The following is a 21404-nucleotide window of genomic DNA, read 5'->3' on the forward strand; positions in this document are numbered from 1 at the left end:
GCAGGCAGTGAGAATATTACCCAATATCCTCCAATCCATGAGACTGAAACAAAGCACCATAATTAATAATCTGTGCATTTATGATGTACATTTTGCATTAATGAGTCAGACCAGCTGTCCTAGGGGCAGCCATTGTACAGTGGTAGCTGTTGCCTGATGGAATAAAACATTTTTACAAATGACAGCTATAGAATAATTTTTTTTTTGCTCTGGTAGCTCACCTTTGAAGCAGAAGGGTCCACAGACCTTCCATCAGTGTTTGCTTTTTTGATAATCATTGCTGTGGTGAATGTCCTAAAAGAGCAGTATAAAAACATAAGAAATGCCCTCTTAAGTCAGACCAACAGTCCAGCAGCCCAGTCTCAAAAGGAAAGGCTATTTTGGGGGAGTGCCCCAGCCCAATCACCTTCTGCAGTTCATTCTCCTCACGCTCCCCTAGTTCCACAGCTGTTGTGTTAAGAATGATAAAGGGTACATTTGAGGATATTCCTCTTGGTACCTGTTTCTGGACCTGTTACCCATGAGTTTGTGGAACCCATTTTTGAACCTGTTGCTGCAGTCTGACTACAAACCTTCCTGGGCGCAGGTTCCAGAGGTTCACAGCCCGACGAGTAAAGGAGTACAGATATGGCAGGGGTGACTATGGCTGGGGATATCACACTGCCTCAGTCCTCCTATTTATGTCTCAAGTTCTGCCTCTGTGTTGTGCAGGGCCAGAGGAGAGGGGCATGCCAAACTACTACATTTTGGCTAGCAGCAGGCAACAGGTAGACAGCTGAAAACAAGAGGAGTGATCATGTATGTCGTTACTAGCTTTAGAGTCAGCTGGCTTTGATTCATATCACTGTTCACTGCTTTATCACTTGTCTGCTGCCCCCGGTCGTATCTCAGTGCTGTGAATTCAAAAGCCCCCTTCCACATTATGGAAGAATATGTCATACCATCAGGTTGCCATTTCCAGTCTTTCAACGTCATTAAATACTGTTTTGCAGCAAGTGAGAGAAAACTTTGCACGAATACAAGCCTGCGTTTCGGAGCTCCGTTCGCTACCAAGAGAAGGCTGTTTCCCACAGGGGGGAAATGGAGTGGTACAAGCTGTGCAGGATGGATTGCAACAATTCAAACAATACAGCAGACACACAGCAGCAGGAGGCTCAACAAATAGTTCCGTTGAGGTAAGAAAATGTTGGGAAAGTAGTGGGAGCCATCCACCAGATTTGCCACTTGTTAGCACATTAAGGCCATGGGAGGGAGAGAGTAATTAAGAAAATAAGCCCTCCAAAAAAAACCCTTGTGGCAATCTCTGAATACTCATGGAAACAAGACAGATTCAGGTTTGAGTTGCTTATGGAGACTGACTTACTTTACAGTATAGAAAAATGAATTTAATATCCAGGCATTTAAGATTGGATGTTTTTTCAGCTTTTTTTAATTTTTATTACTTTCACAGAAGAACTGTGTTAAAGGCAGACATTCACAGTACTTATGGACATGATTTCCCTTTCAGACAACAGTTACATTCTGGGGTTATAGTGTCTGAAACTTCCACTGATACAATAGGATGTTAGTACCCTAAAGGTCCTCATTGTGCCTGAAAGCATGTCCACGATTCATTGAAAGTGAACTCATACAGACAAAAGAAATGCATTTCATCCTGAGAGTAGTTGGTAGAGTTGCAAAGGACAGGAGAAGCCTACAGAATGCTCATTGTCTTGGCATGGTCCTCTTCAAGTAAGTTTTCAGAGGAAAAAGAAAATACGGTCAGTACTTAAAATAACAAGAGTGCTTGTTTATAATTAGCATTTTTCTTTTCTCAGTGGCAGCTTGGTAGTTCCACAGGGCTCCTACTCTGCAAATTGTAACAGCGGCCCCTTATAATGCATCATTGGCAATGGCTGCATGAAATAACCAAAAAAAAGACCATTGTAAGCTCTGTACAACAAACAGTCCCGGAAACTCAGGAAGCATCATGTCTGTTCTTGGCATGCATCCCTACGCTGGGTGAAGGGAAAAACAGTAATCTCTGACACCTTTATGGCAGACACAGAAAGAACAGGGTAATCGTATTGCTTCGCCCGTGCCTCGGAGAATACGAGGAGTACTGTGCCTGCTGTAATCCTGATGTGCTAGTACTTTATTTCCATCCTGATGCACTAGTAAAGTGTTTTGAAACACCACATGCAAACATTTCCTTTCTGCTCAGGCTTTGTGAATTTTTGGGAGTGGCTATTGATGATTTTCCTGGAGAAAGTAGGAAGAACAGGGACTTAAGCTAAGTAAGTCTTGTTGGACAGGTTAGTGAGATGAGTTGGTATGGTAGGACAGCCTGACGTTTGTCTGGGATTTCAGTGCACATATATACTGATATCTTGTTTGCAGGATTCTCAGTGGGAATTAACTTGCACACAGCAGGTCTGTCCAGTGTTTCCTGAGCCAATTGCATAGGTGTGCTGTCACTTCAGCTTGAGCAGTGGCTCTGACATGATGCCATGTACTGTGAACACACCAGAAAATTGTAGGTATTCAGCAGTCTAGCTGTCTCGGAGATCCAACGGCCAGAAATCCTGCATGACTATATCAAGTCCTCAAATCCTTCTGGGCAGATTCCTGTAGAAAGGGGGACATATCTAGGGAAAACTGTACGTGCAGCAGTCCAGGGACAGATTTTGGCACACGCTGGTGGCTGTATTCTCAGCTGGGTGTGTATACTTGCATAAGTGGGAGGGAGGCTGCGAACAACACATGACAACATACATGCAAGTGTAGAAAGCAGAGCAAAGTTTGCAGGAAGAAGGTGTTTTTTTTTAAAGAAGTATCAACTCATGTGAAAGGACAGGCAGTTATCAAGAGGGGAAGGACTCTCATAGAAGTATTATTTTCTGTTGGACATGAGGAAACATCACCTGCAAACTATCTTTCATTCCAGACTTCAGAGGCTCAGGGTCCACCTGGTTTTGGAGCTTTGTCAGTCCTAAAAAGGAATCCAGACTCCTGTGAGTGAAATTTCCCCAGTCCTTCTACTTTATTTAGATACTTAAACTCTTCCAGAGCCATGCTGTGATCAGGCAGTCTCCCAGCTGTAATTAAGACTCACTTCTAGTATCTATCCAGGAAGCCTTTCTCCTGATTTACTGCTGCTCTGTGTTTTCTAAGGACCTTGACATATTTTCCCTGACCATTTCAGGTGTGATTTGTATTTTAACTTCAAAGCTGGGGGCTGGAAGAAACAGAGTACACTTTTAAGACAAGACTGTTTTTGACACACAACAAAATCCAGGACATCTTCTAGTATAGTTGAAGGAAAGAGATAGCTACATTCAAAATTGTTATCCATGAATATAAGGAGTTTATACTCCGTTAAGCTATCCTTGTTCCTCTAGACTATGCAAATATATTATGCTTTTCATTACAAGGGCATGTAAGACACTGCTGCAGTGGTAGACTTTGGTATTATACACAGCTGAAAGTGTTGACCACCATTTTTACAACCTACTTTCATTTCCTCATAGGAACGGTGTACATAGATGCAACACTAATTCCTCCTCTCCTGACAATTTACCAACTTGTATTTGCTCTTGTGTACTTGGATCAGCCTGGAAAATTGCATGTCCTCCACCCTTCTGGAGTTAATCTGACCACATACCACTTTGTTGATAACTTTGATAGGTAACCAAATGTTTTTCTTCCTGGTACCAGAAAATAGCAAGTTCATATGGTTTGTTATACAGTCCTTGGCCCTGCAAAGGTCTGGGGTATGTATACCCATCTAAAGAAGATCTTAGAGGAGAGTCTTTATAAAAATTCTCAGGGCAGTCTGAGAAGATGTAAAGCTGGCTGTCATGCCTAGCTAGAACAACAGTCTGACCAACATTTGTATGATTAATTCCAGTATACCCAAACCAGAGAATGATGTAGTAGATTTTTGTATTAAAAAAAAACAAAAACAAAAAAAACCCAACAACAACAAAAACACTCACAGCAAACACTCTCACCAAACCACAACACTCAGACAGCAAGCAAACAAAACCCCACCCTCAAATATTCATGGATTCTAACTTGAAAGATTTCTTAGGGAGAACAAGAACTCTATAACTCAGGACATGTGTCCGTTCTTCAGAAACTTCATGCAGCAAACTGTACTTAAATTGCTGCATAGCGAATCTCTGCCAGAAAATATCTCGTACAGTATTAGAGAACCCTTGCAGAGGGTCAGCTGAACAGGTGGGAGGAGCTTCTTGCCACCCTTGTCAACTAGAAGCCTCTCACTGACAACTGAACGTATAATCCTCGTCCCTTCACCACATTCAAAATAATGGCCACACTGGATACTTTGAATTTTCCCGGTTTCCATACAACAGCAAATACCACAGACATCAGTCACACTTGCCAGCTCTAGTCTTCCCTCTGAGTTGCTCCGTGCTAACTCCATTTCATTCACTGTTTCCGCTGCCTTACTTCCCTTAGAGCTGTTTGTGACAGGCATCAAATATTTCTTCCGAGAAGGCATGCCTTACAAAGCAAAGGGAAAGAAAAATTAAATTAAGAATAGCTTTTTTTTTTTGTGGCTTCATTGGTGGATAAAATTTATAGTGGTCCTATTTCATTTGAAAAATACCCAAAATAAAACTAAAGAGATAATTCAAAGAACGTAGAGATCTAGAGTATTATAGTACATTTGATTTTAGTGTAGGTACTGGAGGGGTTCCAAAAGGCAACACGTCATACTTGCCTATCTTGAGGAAACTTTAGCTCAAAGTTCAGTTCTGTGGAGAATTTCAAGGACAAAGGACTTCTTTCCAAGCTAGCAACCCTTCCCGTTCTGCACTCCGCATAAATGTAACCTGTGGATTAAATTCAGTCTTCTGCAAATCCTGACAAAAGGTGTTTCACAGACCTAAATGGGATCTAAGGGATGGCCTTGGTCTTTCACAGAACGGTGAATAAGCACCATCAGATTACTAAGGAGCCAAGAAGTGAGCAGAAGAGCACCTACAGTTCTCGGACCTTTGTTGAAAAATAAAAGTCAGTGATCACAGAAAGGCAGAAGGGTATTTCACCCATTCAAAAGGCCATGTTTCTAAAAAAGGCAGCTTTCTGCTTCAGATACTTCAGTGACTGCAATTTTGTTTTCATCACGAGCATTTTTTTATGCAGAGTAAGTTGGATTTTTATTTCTGTTTCTCAGAAGGCATTTGAATGTTTTTGGTCAGATACAGTGTGTATTGAAGAAGGAAAAAAAAAAAAGACACCTTCTTGGAAGAGAAACCTGGATAACTTAAACCTGTTAAAGCAGGCATTTACCCTGTTAAATTCAACTGTATCAGGCAGACCATGTGTGGTGACCAAGTACTTAACATCTCCCACACGTATTTTCTATTTGGTCCACTGCGAAGTATCAATTCTGTTTCTGTGATATTTTAAAGCATTATTGAAACACTGGCCCAGGTTGCTCAGAGAGGCGGTAGATGCCCCATCCCTGGCAACATTGAAGGTCAGGTTGGACGGGGCTCTGAGCAACCCCCGGTTGAAGATGTCCCTGCTCATTGCAGAGGGTTGGATTGGATGACCTTTAAAGGTCCCTTCCAACCCAAACTATTCTATGATTAGAAAATATATTAGGAGAAGTATTTTTGCATTGAACTATACGGCGTGGACAAGAGAAAATGAGGCCTACTTTATCGAATTATTTGAACTCTCTAGTTCCATCTGGTTTTCAATGGAATGAATGTCAGGTTCTACCAATACAGTTTCTTCCTTCTATTTCAAGAGCTTCATGCTGTATTTAAGTGCCCTCATAAATCAGCTGATTCCAGTATTTTGCAGTTAAGTTTTAACGTAAGTCTTATCTGGAGTGTTTGTTTTTAATCAAAATGTAATGTCACTTTGGTGCATCTATCCCTGATTGCCAAACTGACATCTGTTTGTAGTAGCCCTGTTACTGAGATACAGTAACCTGTGGCGCTGGCTGGAACAACAAATTACAAGCATGTAATTACAGTCGGTAAACAACTGAGGAGTAAATAATTTGGAACAAGTAAGGTCACTATCGGTGAAATCCTGCAGTAGGGGGAAGGCGCTCAGCAGAGGGAGTGTGCAGGCAGCTGGGCAGGAGGAGAAAAGGCAGCCAGCGAGCGGCCAGACCTGTCACCGAGATGCACGGGCTCATCTCAGCAGAGAAAGTTACCCTTTCTGTTTGTGAAGCCGTCTCTTCTGAAAGAGCCGCTCTTTTTTGCTTTTGCTGTTACGCTTCTAAAGCAACACAATTTAAACCAAAAGGCTTCCCACATGCTTCCATCCATGTGGAAGACAATACTCCGGAGCTGCGTGGCAGGAACGCACAGCCGCTGTGCTGCCCTGCAGCACCATCCCACTGCCGCCGCGCTGCGGGCAAAGCCTGGAGGGCAGCAGCAGTGGAGCACGCTCTTGTTTAGTGGGAAGAGACAGGAAGGACAGGAAAGGACTATGAACAGGAGTAGGATGAAGGAAACATAGGATGTTGGAAGCTGTTGGTAAAGTATGATTCCATGTGAGCTAGCAGAAACGCAAGCGCTTAAGGAGGCATTATGGTTGGATTAGAAATACAATTTCTTTAGTGTGGGACCATGATGGGCAGTTTTTATAGTACAAGAGCACTACCGGTAATTTGCTTATACAAATCAGATGTAGTCTTTAGGGAAATGTGCATTTTCCTAACGGTTAAACCGCAAAGAGTCAAGAACATTCCTAGCTGACTAGTAAGCATAGGAGGCAGACTTTCTTACAACTTGCAATCATTTAATTTGTATTTGTCAAAAATATTGAAAACACATAACTCTTTTTGACACCCTGACTTCAGAGGGGAAAAACCACCAGCATTAGTGAAGCTAAGTCTCAGCAGCAGCTACAAGGACAGGAAATGTGGCCAATCTGCTATAGGATGAAAAGCATTTTTCAAGTCACCAGTAGCCCATTTTTTGTCAGATTAGGAAGTATAATGACATTAAGGGATTATATATAGAAACTGTGGTAATACAAAGGGAAGTGACAGTAGCTACCTCAGTTTTTGTATGTGGTAAAATATTTCTCTTGGTCTCTGACCAGCATGTGCTAGTGTGACTCAGGTTGTGAAAAGGGTAAATTGGAGGCGATAGGCTACAGATGTAATGCAGCCATGGTTTTGATGAAATAGACGTGTATCAGCATAGCAAATGCTCTGTCTATAGCTCCGCAAAAGATGATAGCTTTTACACAGTTCAGCTACCTGCAAAAGATAATGATAGCTTTTACACAGTTCAGCTACCTCCAGCTCAAGAACAGTCCCTGTTTGCCATTTTCATTAGTTCCTAAAATGAGCCCATCATAATTTCTTCATTCCCAGTAACTCAGAGGCAAAAGTTAGGGATAAATTCAGCTGGAGAGGTATAATTTGTTAGGGAAATCAGGCTTGATCTGACATCAGTAAGGCTGCCACAGCTCCATGGCCCCAGGTGAACCAGTTGTGAGGATAAGCAGGTATTCCCAGTAGGCGGATGCTCACAGAGCACATGTATAAAATACGTGTGTACACACATGGTTGGTGCCACAGATCACATACAGACAATCAGAGCACTCACACAAACACAGACTGCGCTAATGGCCTCAGCTTGCTTCCCTCTCTGCCTGAGCAGGATGGAGATCCACTGACAGGAATATATGTATGTATGTACATCTATACATATACACACGCATGCACATATCTATCTCCATACGCACAACGTGGATCCCTCCAGCAGCTGGGCTCAGGCCCTGAGTCTGCCCAGTAACTGCTCCTGGATCCCAGCCTCCCCAGTTGCTGGTGTCTGGGCATATGAGTCCCCAAGGCTGCAGCCCCACTCTAATTGCTGGTATGCACACATGTGTATGCATGCACAGAACCAGCTCCTCCCATGGCCTCACCCTTAGAGACCCCCTTGCTCCATGGCCATTTTGCCTGTTCACCGCCTGGTCCATTTTGATCTTTGCTAACGATGGCATGCTCACTCGCACTTGCTCCAGCTGCTGCACCACAGACACAGGGACCTCCAACCTGTGGTGTGGCTCCAGCTGCTGCACTGAGACCCCCACACACACGTGCACACAGAAGAGAGCCCTCACCCAGGACAGAGCTGGGAAGGAGTTTAAGAAGAAGATGGGAAAAACTGTGGTGATCAGGGCAGGGCCTGGCCAGGCAAGCGTACTGACCAGCCAGCTGTTACACAGGACCGTCTCTTTTTAGCCCCCTACCCCTCTAGTTTCCCACACTTGTTGCTTCCCATATCACCGAGCTCCATCCCTTTGCCCACTTTTGATTCCTCCCCTAAACATCCCATAATAAGCCTTGTGCAATCCCAAACTGCTCTTCCCCTGCACCCCATAATGTGTCCCGCACCCCTAGGCCCCAACCCCCCTCTCAGTCAGAAAGGTTCTCAGGGTTTGACTCATCTTCACGGGTTTCACACCTGGACAAGGGCTCTCCGGGGACAGCCCCGGCAGCGGCCCCTGGGGGGTGTCCCTTCCTCCCGGCCCCTAATTTGGTTTCCTGGTCTGACACCGTGCCCCTGCGCTCCTTTAGGCTTGGGGAAATGGGCTGAGGGCAGTAGCCAGGACAGGGCATTATTTGGGCTCTTCTGCCTGTCACGGTCTCTATTCTCCTTTGTGGGTGTGCAGATGAGCTTCCATCACATAACTAAAGATTTTTGTGAAAAAGCTGGGTGTACTAATGTAGGAAATGCTCTATCTATAGCTCTATTAAAAAAATAATAGTATCTTCAGATGGTTTTGCTCCCTTAAACTCAAGAACAGTTCCTGTTATCTACTTTTGCCAGTTCATAAAGGGGATCATAATTACCTCTTCATTCCCAGTATATCATAGATAGATGATAGGATAGATCTGGATGGAGAAGGTATACTCCCTGCCCCCTGCACGCACACCCCCAGAAAAAAAAAAATAAAAATCCCTAACCATTGAACTGTGAATTCTGTTGGCATTGCTTAATATCTTTCTGGTAGAACTCATTTCTGAAGGTGTACTGTTGAGTTTCCCAAAATGCTCCCTACAGGACAGTTGTTAGCAGTGTCACCTAAAATACATCTTATCCTTTAGAATTATTAAGTAGTCCTTTAGAGCAATGAGCAGATGTGCTGAGAAGACACAGTACTTCACCATGAGTAAATATCGGGCAAGGTCAGTGTCCTGGTTTGAGGACCACGACAGTCAGAACTAGAAGCTTTCTCACCTAACTAATCTTTCAGAGTGGAAACTGGTGTCAAACATGCCTGACGTTTCTAGAAACTGTTGCTGATTGTCAATGATGAAGAAAGTCTTTGTAGTCACTTACTTAGTATTACCTCAGAACTGGGAGGTGGGAGTCACACCTACTGTTGCTTTCTTAAGAAAGATCTTTAGGATAGACTAATCCTTCTTTTTTTAAAAAAATATAAATAATTCCCATCCAGCCTTCAAGTGGGAAGGCCCAATTTAATCTACTTGAACTATAATTTATGCAATAATGGGAAGTGGTGCTGTTCCTCAGTCTCAGGCATAGTCTCTCCCATACACAGACAGACTCACAGACCGTAAGTGCAAAGCATAGAATATAAGACAGTTGATTGTCCCATCTTCTTCCAGCAGTGGCACAAAACCTGTTGGTGTTCCTACAGTGAACCTCTCAATCCATTTCATATTTAAGCCAAAGTTCAAAAAAAAATGCTTTTAAATCTGCTTTTGAACAGACAAAGTATTTTAGCGAGATTTCTCTCCTGTCTCCATAGTGGGACCTGGGCTATTCAAACAGACCAGGCATCATCGCTTATCAAGAGAGGATTAGGGTCAGAGGCAGCTCTTGCACACTCTGATTTGTTTTTCAGGTCACGATTTTAACTAGCCAGTCCAGCAAAGAAATGGTAAATCAGCTGGAAAAGAAGTTAAAAGACGTAGACCTTGTGAGTCTGCGAAGAATACAAGTCATTGAGGTTTTGAAGAGAGACTTTCTGGAGCCTGAGGATGTGGAACAGTGCACGCCAGCAGAAGAGCCCAGCAGCAGTGGTGAGTATAGGATAGGGTATTCAGGGAAGTTGTGGATTTGGACAGCAGGACAACCACTGGTTCTTTGCTTTGGTGTGATATATGCCACTTTCCTTTGTGTCATTTAGCGTCGCTCATGTAAGCGGGAACTACTGTGCCTGGAGAAACAGCAAAAAGTTTGTACCACAGCACTTCTCTGGGGCATTATCACATTTGGGCAAAATCAGCATATAGACTTCATGCATTACTTCATCTCTTGGTATTACGTAAAATTGACTTCATGTGCAATACAGCTTTATTGAGAGATTAAAGCGAAAAATGCATACAGTGTATAGGGGTAACATGGTCTCAGACTCACATATACTCATACTCCTGAGCATCACCCTGGGCAATTGACTGGCTGATCAAGAGGCCGATCAAGGTCCTTAGATCAAGCAGAGGCAACCAGAATCCTTGAATCAGGTATTTGAGGGAGAGAAGCAGGCAGGCAGAAAGGAGGGAAGGAGAAGCAGGCAGGCCATTTACAGCTTTAATGACCCTACAGAGATAACCCCCTCCTCCCCTTCACCAACTCAAGGCCTTGTCCTTTTACAAGAGGTTTGGTGTCTAGACAATTCTTAGCCTTTAGTTCTGTCCCCCAGACTACATATTGCACAATGCTGGGAAGAATTACTTTCTCAGACCAAGTCAGGTACTTACCCTGTTAATTAGCTGGGGTTTGTTGCTGATACTCTTCTTGCTTAGCTACTGCTACTTTTCCCTATGCTTAGGTCAGTTTTTCTTCACCTCTTAAGGTTCTGCTTCTTCTTCAGTAACCAGTAACTGCGCATCAATGAATTCTTTGTAGCCCTGCAACCTCTGTTTTCCAATCCAGGTCTCCATTTCAAAGGTCTTTAGTGCTGACACTTAAACTCCCCATCAACAAGACACACCAGGTACCAAAATCTGATTCACACAGCAAGTTCTCACAACGAGTTGATAAGCCTAAAAACTTGAGTCCTGATGCCTTGCAAAGTTAGTGTAAGACTTGTTACTAGCAAGGGCAATATGATTTTTTACTGAGTGACAGGCAACGTGTGGTGTTGTTGCCTTACCTGTCTCTAGTTGTTATTCTTTTCTAGTTGCAGTAGCAAGTTTCTGGTCAACTGGAAGAATAGGGGCTGGGAATGTTTAGGTGGATTGCAGATTCCCTTTTGCCCTGTCCCTCGCACACTTGGCCACATGCTTCATTAGTGAAAGAGTGAGTACACCCCAGACCCTGAATGTTATTTTTCCTGGCCATATCTCTGAAGGACTCCTCCCTTAGCCTGGCAGTTTTCAGCAGTGAGAATTTAAGATATAGTCATGAGAAATTCAGAAACAGAAATTCCTGTTAGCTCCTGTTTTGAGCCTTTTTGTTTCAAAGCAAAAGGTGCTGAGCAGACTGTAAATAAACCAGCCAGATGGTGATCAAAAGTGCAATACCACAGCGTTTCAGTGGTAAAATCCTGTACCTTGCAATGCTGCTGTAACTGCAACTTTCATTTCTGTATTTCATTTAACCTAACTTTCAAATCTGGTCAGTTATTTCAACTCTTTCTCAAGGCTGATAAAATGACTGCTAAATAGCAGGAGTTTACACTGGTTTCCCCCCATCTACAGCACAGCACTGGCTAGGTGCATCTTCCTATAGACGATGACTACTATCCCTGCTGCCTCTGCACCCCACTAATCTGGTGACAGACCAAATCAAACACTGAGTTGTATAATCAAGCACTTAGAGGTATATCTACCCTCTTACTACCTGTTAAAAACGTCCTGCCCTGAAGGGGCAGCCTCCTTCAGTGAGACACAGCTGGTTATTTTGGACTCTGCCTGTTGGAAAACGAAGACATCAGGGAGAGTGTTCATCTCTTGGCCAGAGAAAGAGAGCGCCTTCTCTTCCTGACCAGCACCATTACCACTAACACTGGGAACAGTGAGTCCTAAGGAAGAGGATCAAGGTTCTGTCATTCCCACGTGACTTTAGAATTAATTTAATATGCCAAAAACACACAAAAACCACAAGTTACAAAATTGTGGAAGGAACTGTTGCCTACACCTCCAAGGCTGAGGTATTCTTTAAAAGTACCGATCTTGTCCATATGGGAAGAGGACAGTATTTTGTGTGGCTGCAAATGCTGGCTTCTCAAGTGAGGAGGATTATCGTCAGGACTTTGCATCAAGCTGGTGCTGCACAGTGCTACTTCCCCTGTGGGGAAGCCTTGGAAAACTAGACATCACATGTCCTGGTTTGAGGTAAAACAGAACCCATTTTCTTTTTACTTTGCAGCTAAGCCTCTTCTAACTAGCTGAACTTTTGGAAATTTACAGCATATTGTGCAGAAAATGTTTGCTCTGAGAGTGGTAAGACCTGATTAGTTGTAATTTATGCCAAGGCATGGTATGCAGAGAGGCTTTTGCTTATACTTATTGCTTATGGCACCCAAGGGCAGCTCACTTTGTTATTTGCCCCGTTGGAGGGTCAGAAGCGGAAAAGTGTAGAGGGGTCCCACCTGCGGGGAGGAGTGGACAGGACAGATGACTCAAAACTGACCAACAGACTATTCCGTCCCATCTGCCTCATGCTCAGTATAATAGCTGAGGGATCAAAGGGTCAGCTTCTTTCTTCAATGGCCAGCATCCAAGGAGGACTCTATTTGTCTGCTTTTGATCCCAATCCGTGCATTCCTGAATCCAGATCTGGAATCCAGCTCCCGTCCATCACTGACTCCAGTCCGGGACTTTCCCTGTGCCTGTTGGTGATGTGATCATCATCATCATCATGGGAGCTCGATACTGGTTTTGTAGATATTGTATATATTTTATTATTTTTTTATTATTTTATTATTTTATTCATGTTTTCATTAAAGTAGTTTAGGGTTTTTTTTTTCTAAACTCCTAAGTCTCTTTCTCTCTGTCCCTCCTCTCCTTGGAGAGGTGGGGGAGAGCATCTGTCATTTGCTTTCATTGGCCAGTCTGGCCCAAACCATACTGCCACAGAACAGGAGGTGCTGTGTGCCTCGTGGTCACAAGAGTGCTTTAGAGCATACAAAACCCCACCATGTTGTCTTTAAAAGTGGTGTAGCCATTTGACCCAATAAATGGAATGAAAACATGAATGGGGACACAAAGGCCATTGACATTTCAGATTATGAAATTCTAATTTTCTGAATCTTCTACCTATGAGAAGACTCAGATGATGTATTTGCTCTCTAAGAGGAGCACCAGGAATGGAAAGTCCAAATAATTTGAAAAAGGAGCCCAACTGATTTATGAAGAGGATTTTATACCTGTTGGAGCTCCTTTCCTCTGTTTCTGAAAAAAAAAAAAAAAAATTCATTGTATTAAAAAAAATTACAGTAAAAAACATTGAAGTCACAAGATCTAGCATGCAGGAAGTGCAAGAATTAGCACTGTGTTCAACTGCAGCCCGTCCCCCACTACAAAATAAACATTGCGATGCAGCACTTAATTATGAGGTTCATCCCACCATGGATATTTCTTCCATTAGTTTGTTTGGTGGCTGTTTGAACCTACTTACATTTTTAATATCCAGGGCATTGCTGTGACGTTGCATCCTGCATTTATATTTGTAGCACATCGAAAAATCATCTCTTTTTAAATCCTCTGCCTAAGAAATTCATTTTCTGCTCTCTCCATCTCAGGTTATTGGAAGCAAAGGACAGTTTCGAATTTATTTTTCTCCGTTATTGTTTTATATAGCTCTACCACAGAGCTCAGAGCTCTTAAAATGTTGTGAATCTGATTAGCCTGAAAAAAAATAAACTATTCTAATGGCTTTGGTAAATTGCTCTCAAAATCTCCGCTGACCTGCTCTAGGGTTTTAATGTTAGATTGCTAGAGTTTGAGCTCTGGTCTTGGTTGGCCCTCTTGTCCTGTTTTTGAGGTCTTAACAGTTAAAGCCCTCCACATGTACCAATTAGAATGGAAATACTTTCTGGCTGGGCTTCATGAAAAGTCTTTTTTAGGCTCCTGTCTCTCTCTGCTGTTCCAGCAGCTAGACCTCATGTCTGCTTTGTAAGGATCAGTTAGCTGTGTCCTGCTAGACAAATTTCTGCAAAGTTCCTTCATCCCACTGTCCCAATTTTTCAAAAGGGATGTTTTAAATCTGGTCCCCAAATCAGAAAGCTCTCCTGTCCAATTAACCTTTTGACCAGAGCGCCCATTGATTTTTTTATCCAACCATTCTGGGTTATTCTTTCAAAACAGCCTTTCTGTCAGGCAGGAGGGTTGGTAGGAGGCAGCTGTTACAAGAGCAAGGGGAGAGATGCTAGTATGGATGTTTCTTGGGTATGAAAGGGCTGAGTGTCTCCTTATCTGACTTCTAACGTTCACTGCAGTAATTCTTACATGTTCTTCCCTAAGCCCAACATTCTGCTTCTCCAGAACCTACTGTTAAAACATACTTCAAAACAAGGTCTTGTTTCTCTCCTGACTTAATATCCACAACTCCTGATTTCAAGAGGGAGAACAGGAACATGTTGTTTTCCTAGCCTCACCTGTCTTTCCACCATCCATACATCCACCATCTGTCTGTAGTGACCGACCTGGACCTTGGTAGAATAGACCAGGATGATCTGTTTGCTGTCTCACCTTTCTTTGCCAGTTAACTTGGATGCATTAATCTTTTCTTTTTAACAGACTGCATGTCATATATCCTCCAGGAGATAACTCTCTTGGCCATTATACAACTGGAGTAAAATATTTTTTGTTTTGTCTTTTAAATACTGACAGACTTCAAAAATACGACCTGATTTTGTTCCCTTCATGACGCAGGGGTACAGTTTCATTAGATTTCTGAATCAAGCCCACAGTTTCTGGAGGATGAAGAATCTTTAGAAAGACATCTAGTTTTAAGGTAAAGAAATAAGGTGAAATCTGTTATAGACCAGCAACAGCCACCCACTAGCACAAATGCCAAGTTTGGAAGCAATAGAAATATGGACTGACTCTAACAATGAAGATCTGTAGCTCTTGATTATTACGAGAATTATTTTTTTTTCACCTAATGACCCAAGTTTTGTTACTGGCAGACTTCCTGAAAGGAAGTGACAGGTAAGTACTCACATACAACATTAGTGCAGTCAGGCAGTTCTTTTGCATGCAACAGTAGCGCTGAGTTTTTTTCTTTCCAAACCTCAAAAACAAGCCAATGATTTCTTTCTCTATGTGTGGTTACACTATTTAAGGTGACATGAAAGTGAAATTTTAAACACAGTTTGCAAAAATATTTACAGTATGAGTTAGGTAGTGGCATATTTAAACCAAACTGTATTAATTTAGTGACCTTCAAAATGACACAGACTAAATATATTAGGAAAAGGCAGAAAAAATGAATAAACTTACTGGAAATCCCATGCAGGACGTGGGATTTCCAAGAATGGCTGATGCTGAAACATGGAGTGATTGAATAGGAAACAAAGCTTTGCCTTTATTATGTTTTAATACCACAGCATACTTCTCTTAAATGATATTTTGAAAAGCATCACAAAAACTTGCTTTCGAAATGGAAGAAGTATCATAACAGCTTACTACATGAACTGAAAACATTTACTAGATAATCTGCTTCACTGAAGAAACTTACAACAGCAAACAAAATTGTTTCAGCAAATGTAGCAAGAGATGTTATATTGCCTGAGAATTACTATCACGGTGTGACAGGGAAAAACAAGCCCAGGCTCTCTGATGCTTGTAACACAGTTGTTGTTTTAAGAATTTGATATCAAACCTGAGATTATTGGACATATATACCTATATATAAAAGCCATACCACAGGAAAACAGTTAAATTAAGCCTTAAGGAGCTGGAAACGATGTCTATAAATCATGTTTATGTTTAGAGCTTCTGTGATCTTCCATGTTTAGAAGATGACTGGAATAAATGCAATTTTGATTATTCTTTTCTTTTTTAGATAAAAGGATGTTTGGAAGCTCTAAGACTTGGTTAATAATTATGCTTGGTGTTCAGGGCATACTGGAATGAAAGAAGTTGCCAAAATTTCCAGGAACAACTAAAATTGTAATTTTGTGTACTGTATAAGCCATTGTTATTGAAAGAAAGTGTCCTAAATCCCTCCCCTCCCTTCCATTCCCTTGCTTATACTGCCGTGAGATCCTAATCCATCGCAAGGGTTCCTACTGGACCATTAATGAATGTGATCTGTGTTATTTTACTCTCACATAGTAGTAGACTATGCATTGCTTCTTCCAAAGCCACAAAGATGTGGAGATGCAAAATCTGCATCCTGAGAAAACACCTGATTTATTTTTCAGCTCACCCAGAAAATTTCCCCTCTTGTTTACCAGGACTGGGGGGAAGCAACATACAGTTACAATTTCCTATGGTACTGAAAGAAGGAAGGCAGGATCAGGATATCCCCTCTCATAAGCTCATTTCCAGGTTAATGCAGCTAGAAAAGACTCCGATATTTTGAAGCCCCACAGTTGGCAAGTCTTAGAATAGCTTTGAATGTGCTAAGAACAGCCTGTCGTGGATGAAAAATGCTTACTGTTTTCTTCACAAGGGCAACCTCCTTGGGAGAGTGCATTTCTAGACAAAGACAGACCATGTGATGAGCAACAAAGATTGCTTTTTCAAAACTGGAAAGCAGCTCCTCTGTGGGACAGAGACTAAATGCGCAATGTTTCTTTAATGGTAATATATTAGGGCTTGCCAGACTGCAAACTGGAGCAGAGATCATGATGTAATATAAATCCTGTAAAGAGAGCAACGCATATAGCATTTGTGGCAGGAACGGTGTGTGGGAGTAATTGATAGGATCCAGTGGACTGGCCTCTAATTGACAACATGAGAATTATTATTATCGGTTTCTTGCCCCTACCCCATTACAAACACTTAAAGCATCTCAGCATTGCCAAACCATTTGCTACGTAAGGTTAATATTTGTATGTGATATACATACTGGCCCTATCTATTTTCTGCTTGGGAAAACAAAAACCAAGCAGTGAAGATAAAGCACTAATATATTATTTATGAATAAAATCCATCTTCTGCGAGTTCCAGGGAACCTTTTTCTATACATGCTTTGCAGATTGCTTACCACTAAATGGCTCTGCTTATCTGCTCTCCAGGAATTTGAAGACCCATCACGCAGTAGATGTCAGCATCCCAACCTGTTCTTCTTAATAACGGGCAGCAATGAATGCAGTGAATTTCTTTTTACAATTGCCATGTATTGTGCCAACTTAAGATGTGTGAGTGGCTACATATCTATTACAGAAGAGAAAATTTAAAAATAGCAAAATATTTGCTGAGGAAAGGACTAAAACATTTACCAGCCCCAAAACACTGTCTCTCAAAACACAGATAATTACCCTTGTCGCCTGTATACACTATTTGTCAAAGTAAATTACTTGCATTTCCTGGTGCTTCGTCCTCTGAACTGTTAATGCCACGTTCAGAGCATAACACAGAGAGAAACCCAAGTCTCAAAAAAGTAGGGAGTGCATCTCAGCTGAAACCAAACCAGCACACTCTCCAGGTGCATTAGTGCGTTCCACAGGAAACGAGAGCAAGACTTACAGCATCAGGGCAAGTGACTGACAGTGGTAATAGCTCTGTTCATGAAGAGCAGTCTCCAGAGAGAAGCAGGACATTCCATTCCATCAGAGTATCCTCCAACATTGCTCCACAAGGGAGAAACTCGTATTTCCATAACCCTCAGAGAAGACTGGGGTAAGGCATGATAGCAGTCTTAAGATACATTTTTAAAAGCTGCTACAAAAGTAAGGGAATAATCAGTTTGCCATACAGATTTGGGAACAACTTTAAAAAAAAAAAAAAGAAAAAAAGAATGAAATGTCTTTGAGTTCAAGGACAGTCAGACAGGACATTAAGAATGAAAGTGTTTCAGTACAAAGGGCAGTGTGAAGGACCTCACGTCGTAAGTAGGAGTTGATTCTACTTTGCTGCAGAGGCACAGCCTACATGATCTCAATGCCTTCCTCAAGGCTGGAAGTTGGAGACCATTAGAAAGTATGTCCTGCTATGATGGCCACACTACAAAAAGTGCGTTTGCAAGTTGCATACCATTTAAAGAATTACAGTAATTATATTAACCCTAGAATATTTGCCATGAGGAAAATTAACGGAGATTAATGAGTTTCTGCCTTTTTTTTTTTTTTTTTAGTTTTTAATGTAGGAGTGGATGCAGTGTCATTTTTGCAAACTATAAATACTAATGCATAAAGAAAAGATTTCTCATTGCAGATGGATGTAGCACTGTTTTTTAGTCCCCAGCTGGCCTGGTAAACACATTGGGGGGAAATGGCTATTTCTGCTATGTATTCATCTTCTCAGAATGCCTTTTTTACATCCTAACTGTATGGTGACCCTATTAATGCTACCAGGCTGTCTGTTCTTTCTGTGTTTACAAATGTATATATCACATACCTTATGCATTTTGCAAATTATTCATCAAGGGTTTTTTTCACTTACCTTTTTAAATATATATATTTATTTATTTAATTTGCTAGACTTCATGCTAGCTTCTCATTTGGATGCACCTTTGAGTTACTGTTGCAGGGGAGGTTGTTGCAAGGGTTTGATCAAGTTTTTGACCTCCCTAACTCTGTTTTTCAGCCTACATTTGTCCCTTCCTAAATGTTGTTGCTAGGTTATATATATTTGCTCTGCACCTCCAAAATGGTAACTTAAATACTTGCTATGTCCTTGCAAACATTTTTATTTCTTCTTTTAATTTCTTTTTAACAAGTGTCTAAATTTTATGCATTTCACTTGTTTGAAGTGAAATGTAATGGTGGTGGATAGTTTTGACTGTTGTATCTACAAGGATCATCTACTGTGGGATTGCTGTTACCAAGCAGAACTTCAACAGCAACATATTGAAATATGTCCTCTGTGTTGGTCAGGTCTGGGACAAGTTTTCCTTCTGTTCTTCTCAGGTCTGTGACCTCAACAACATGTTGAGGATGTTCAGCAATTTAGCCACGGGCCAATATTGCAAAGTAATGTTCATCGTCTGTATGAGGAGTAGTACTTTTCCATGATTTCTTATAGCATCACGTATCCAGTGTCCCTTTCTTAGGAAAAAGGAGGAAATGCTTTAAAATTGTGAGAAGAGCCTCTGAGGCCAGTGCTAAGATGACCACAGCAGAAGATGGTTTGCATCAGTCACAACTAGTGCTCTGAAGACAGCTGTAGCCAGTCCACCCACCCCATTGATGAGAAGGGTGTTGGTGTGGCCTGTGGAGCAGCTCAGTTTCTAGCAATGTCCTTTTAAGAGGGCTGGCATCATAGTGCTGTGCTGTGATTTGCATGGTAATGGCTTCTGATGCACTTCTTATGTGAAAGCATTTGAGGGACTAAGGATAGTGTAGTGTAGCGTAGTGGAAAACGCAAAAGAATGTTCTTTTCTATGGCTGAAAATATTCATGCTTTTTCACCTTTTTTTTTCTGCAGACATTGCAATCCTGGGAATGGACATCGACGTGCAAACCATAGAGGACAATGTCATCAGCTTGGAGATGCTGTTTAAAACATGGCTACATGACTATGGCACAGAGAGAGAACAACTCCATCTCCTTCTTCCATCAGGAGGCTTCAGCCATGCCACTGCACCCAAGACCACCCTAAGTATTTTATTTTCTCTCCCCTTCTGCAAGGAACTCCTAAATCCCATAGCCTTAAAGATTACCCAAGCCTGTCCTATGGGCATGTTCCCTCATATTTAGAGACCCAAGTAAGGTCTCTGGGTGACTTTGAAAGCCATCAGGAGTTTCTGTTTTCTCAGGCTGAGAGGGGCCATTTGCTCAGAATACTTCTAGGTTGCTGCCATGTCCTGTGGCTGTTGATGCTATAATTCATTTCCATTCTGCAGCAAAAATGTGCCTTGAAGATAGGTGAATTTATAGCCACTTCGTCAAGGTAAAAGGGGCCTTACATACTGAGAGCCAAGGACCTTCGGGCTCAGTTGCATAGCCCTAAAAATTGTGTTCCTTGTGTTTGATACTAAAAGTCTGTGCCAGAGCTGCACTTAAATAAAGGCTGTTTTACAAAGGGATTTGGCTTGTATTTATATCTATTGATTTAGCACTAAAATAGCTATTGCTCTAGCTGGAGCTGCCAACAGTTATAATAATGCACGGGAAAAATTATAAGGAATAAGTCATTTTTTTCCTTTACTAGTCTAAGTCCAAATCCCTAAACCCATCCTTGGGTAAGCACTGAAAAGACCAGTGAGTACAGCAGACATAGGTGTTTCCCATAAGTTGTTGTTAACTGTATTGTCACCGTTGCACTGCCATGGAAATCTGCACATGCAGTTCCAGCAATCCCCTTCCCATGCCTCTCCAATATGGTACTATATGCCACCCAATATGGTACTCATGTGCAGCTTCTCATTGCAGCAGAATTATGCTTGTTTTCTTCTGGTGATTCACAGGCCAGTTCCAGACTGGAAGCAAAGCTCATATAGAGTTGCTGGTGGCTTTTACAGATACGCTCCATAGCAAGCAGATCAGAGTCTGGTGTGACTTTGTATTTATGCAGTAGCTACCACAACAGCTTCCAGACTAGCACAGGCAATTATGATATTTTGTTAAAGGTAGATTTTCCTTCATCATAATATTGAATTTCATACTTGATGCATTGTCTTATTGTAGCTAGCAAGACAAACCAAGTTATGCTGCAGTCAGTTTTTTTCACCTTCCCACACTCAAGAAGTCTGTAGCAGGCCAGAGAAATTGTATGCAGCTATATATCATATTATGCCAGGGTTAGTGTCATCAGTGTGCTGGGTTCCTCTGCAAGCACAGATAGAAAAGCCGGCAGGAAATGTGTGGCCCTGAACCTAGCGTGGCATTGGGAAACAACCTTCTGCTCCCACTACAGCTGACTACTCATCACCAAAACTGGAACTGGCCTGCCCAGTCATTGTCTCATTAACATGCCAAGAACATGGTATTTCCCCTTGTGTGTAAAATGGGGATAGCTAGCTGCCTGGTGTCACAGGCTTTAGCGTTGTTCTTCCCTTAATAGTTGCTGTTGCTAGAAAACATTAACTTAGTGTTTGTAAGTGCTTTGAGCATGTCCTGTGCTAAACTTTGCCATTTCCAGTAATCTAAACCAATTTCCTTCTCCTAGTGTGCCTGAAGTGCGATTTGCAGGAGAGATTGCTTGACCCAGCTCTACTGTCTGGGACAGTTGATGGCATCACGAAAGCAGCAGATTTGAATTCACCCTGCCAGATGGCAGCCTGGCCAGCTACTGTGCTGTATAAACTCCGGGTCATAAAGTAAGTGTTGTTACGTACTTTGCTCTTGATAACTGGAAGGCTGGTGTAATAGCAGCCTACACTCTT

General features: G+C 42.0%; 1 protein-coding gene across 1 annotated transcript in view; it reads left to right on the plus strand.

Annotated features, from left to right (window-relative positions):
• Window positions 1–21404, plus strand: part of M1AP (meiosis 1 associated protein) — a 29396-nt gene that overhangs the window by 4448 nt on the left and 3544 nt on the right. The window contains exons 4-8 of the mRNA XM_009893745.1: window positions 948–960; window positions 993–1175; window positions 9865–10039; window positions 19505–19678; window positions 21188–21338. Of these exons, the coding sequence (XP_009892047.1) occupies window positions 948–960; window positions 993–1175; window positions 9865–10039; window positions 19505–19678; window positions 21188–21338 (696 nt within the window). The remainder of the gene's footprint in view (window positions 1–947; window positions 961–992; window positions 1176–9864; window positions 10040–19504; window positions 19679–21187; window positions 21339–21404) is intronic.

The sequence above is a fragment of the Charadrius vociferus genome, unplaced genomic scaffold, assembly GCF_000708025.1.
Source record: "Charadrius vociferus isolate BGI_N301 unplaced genomic scaffold, ASM70802v2 scaffold59, whole genome shotgun sequence".
NCBI lineage: Eukaryota > Metazoa > Chordata > Aves > Charadriiformes > Charadriidae > Charadrius > Charadrius vociferus.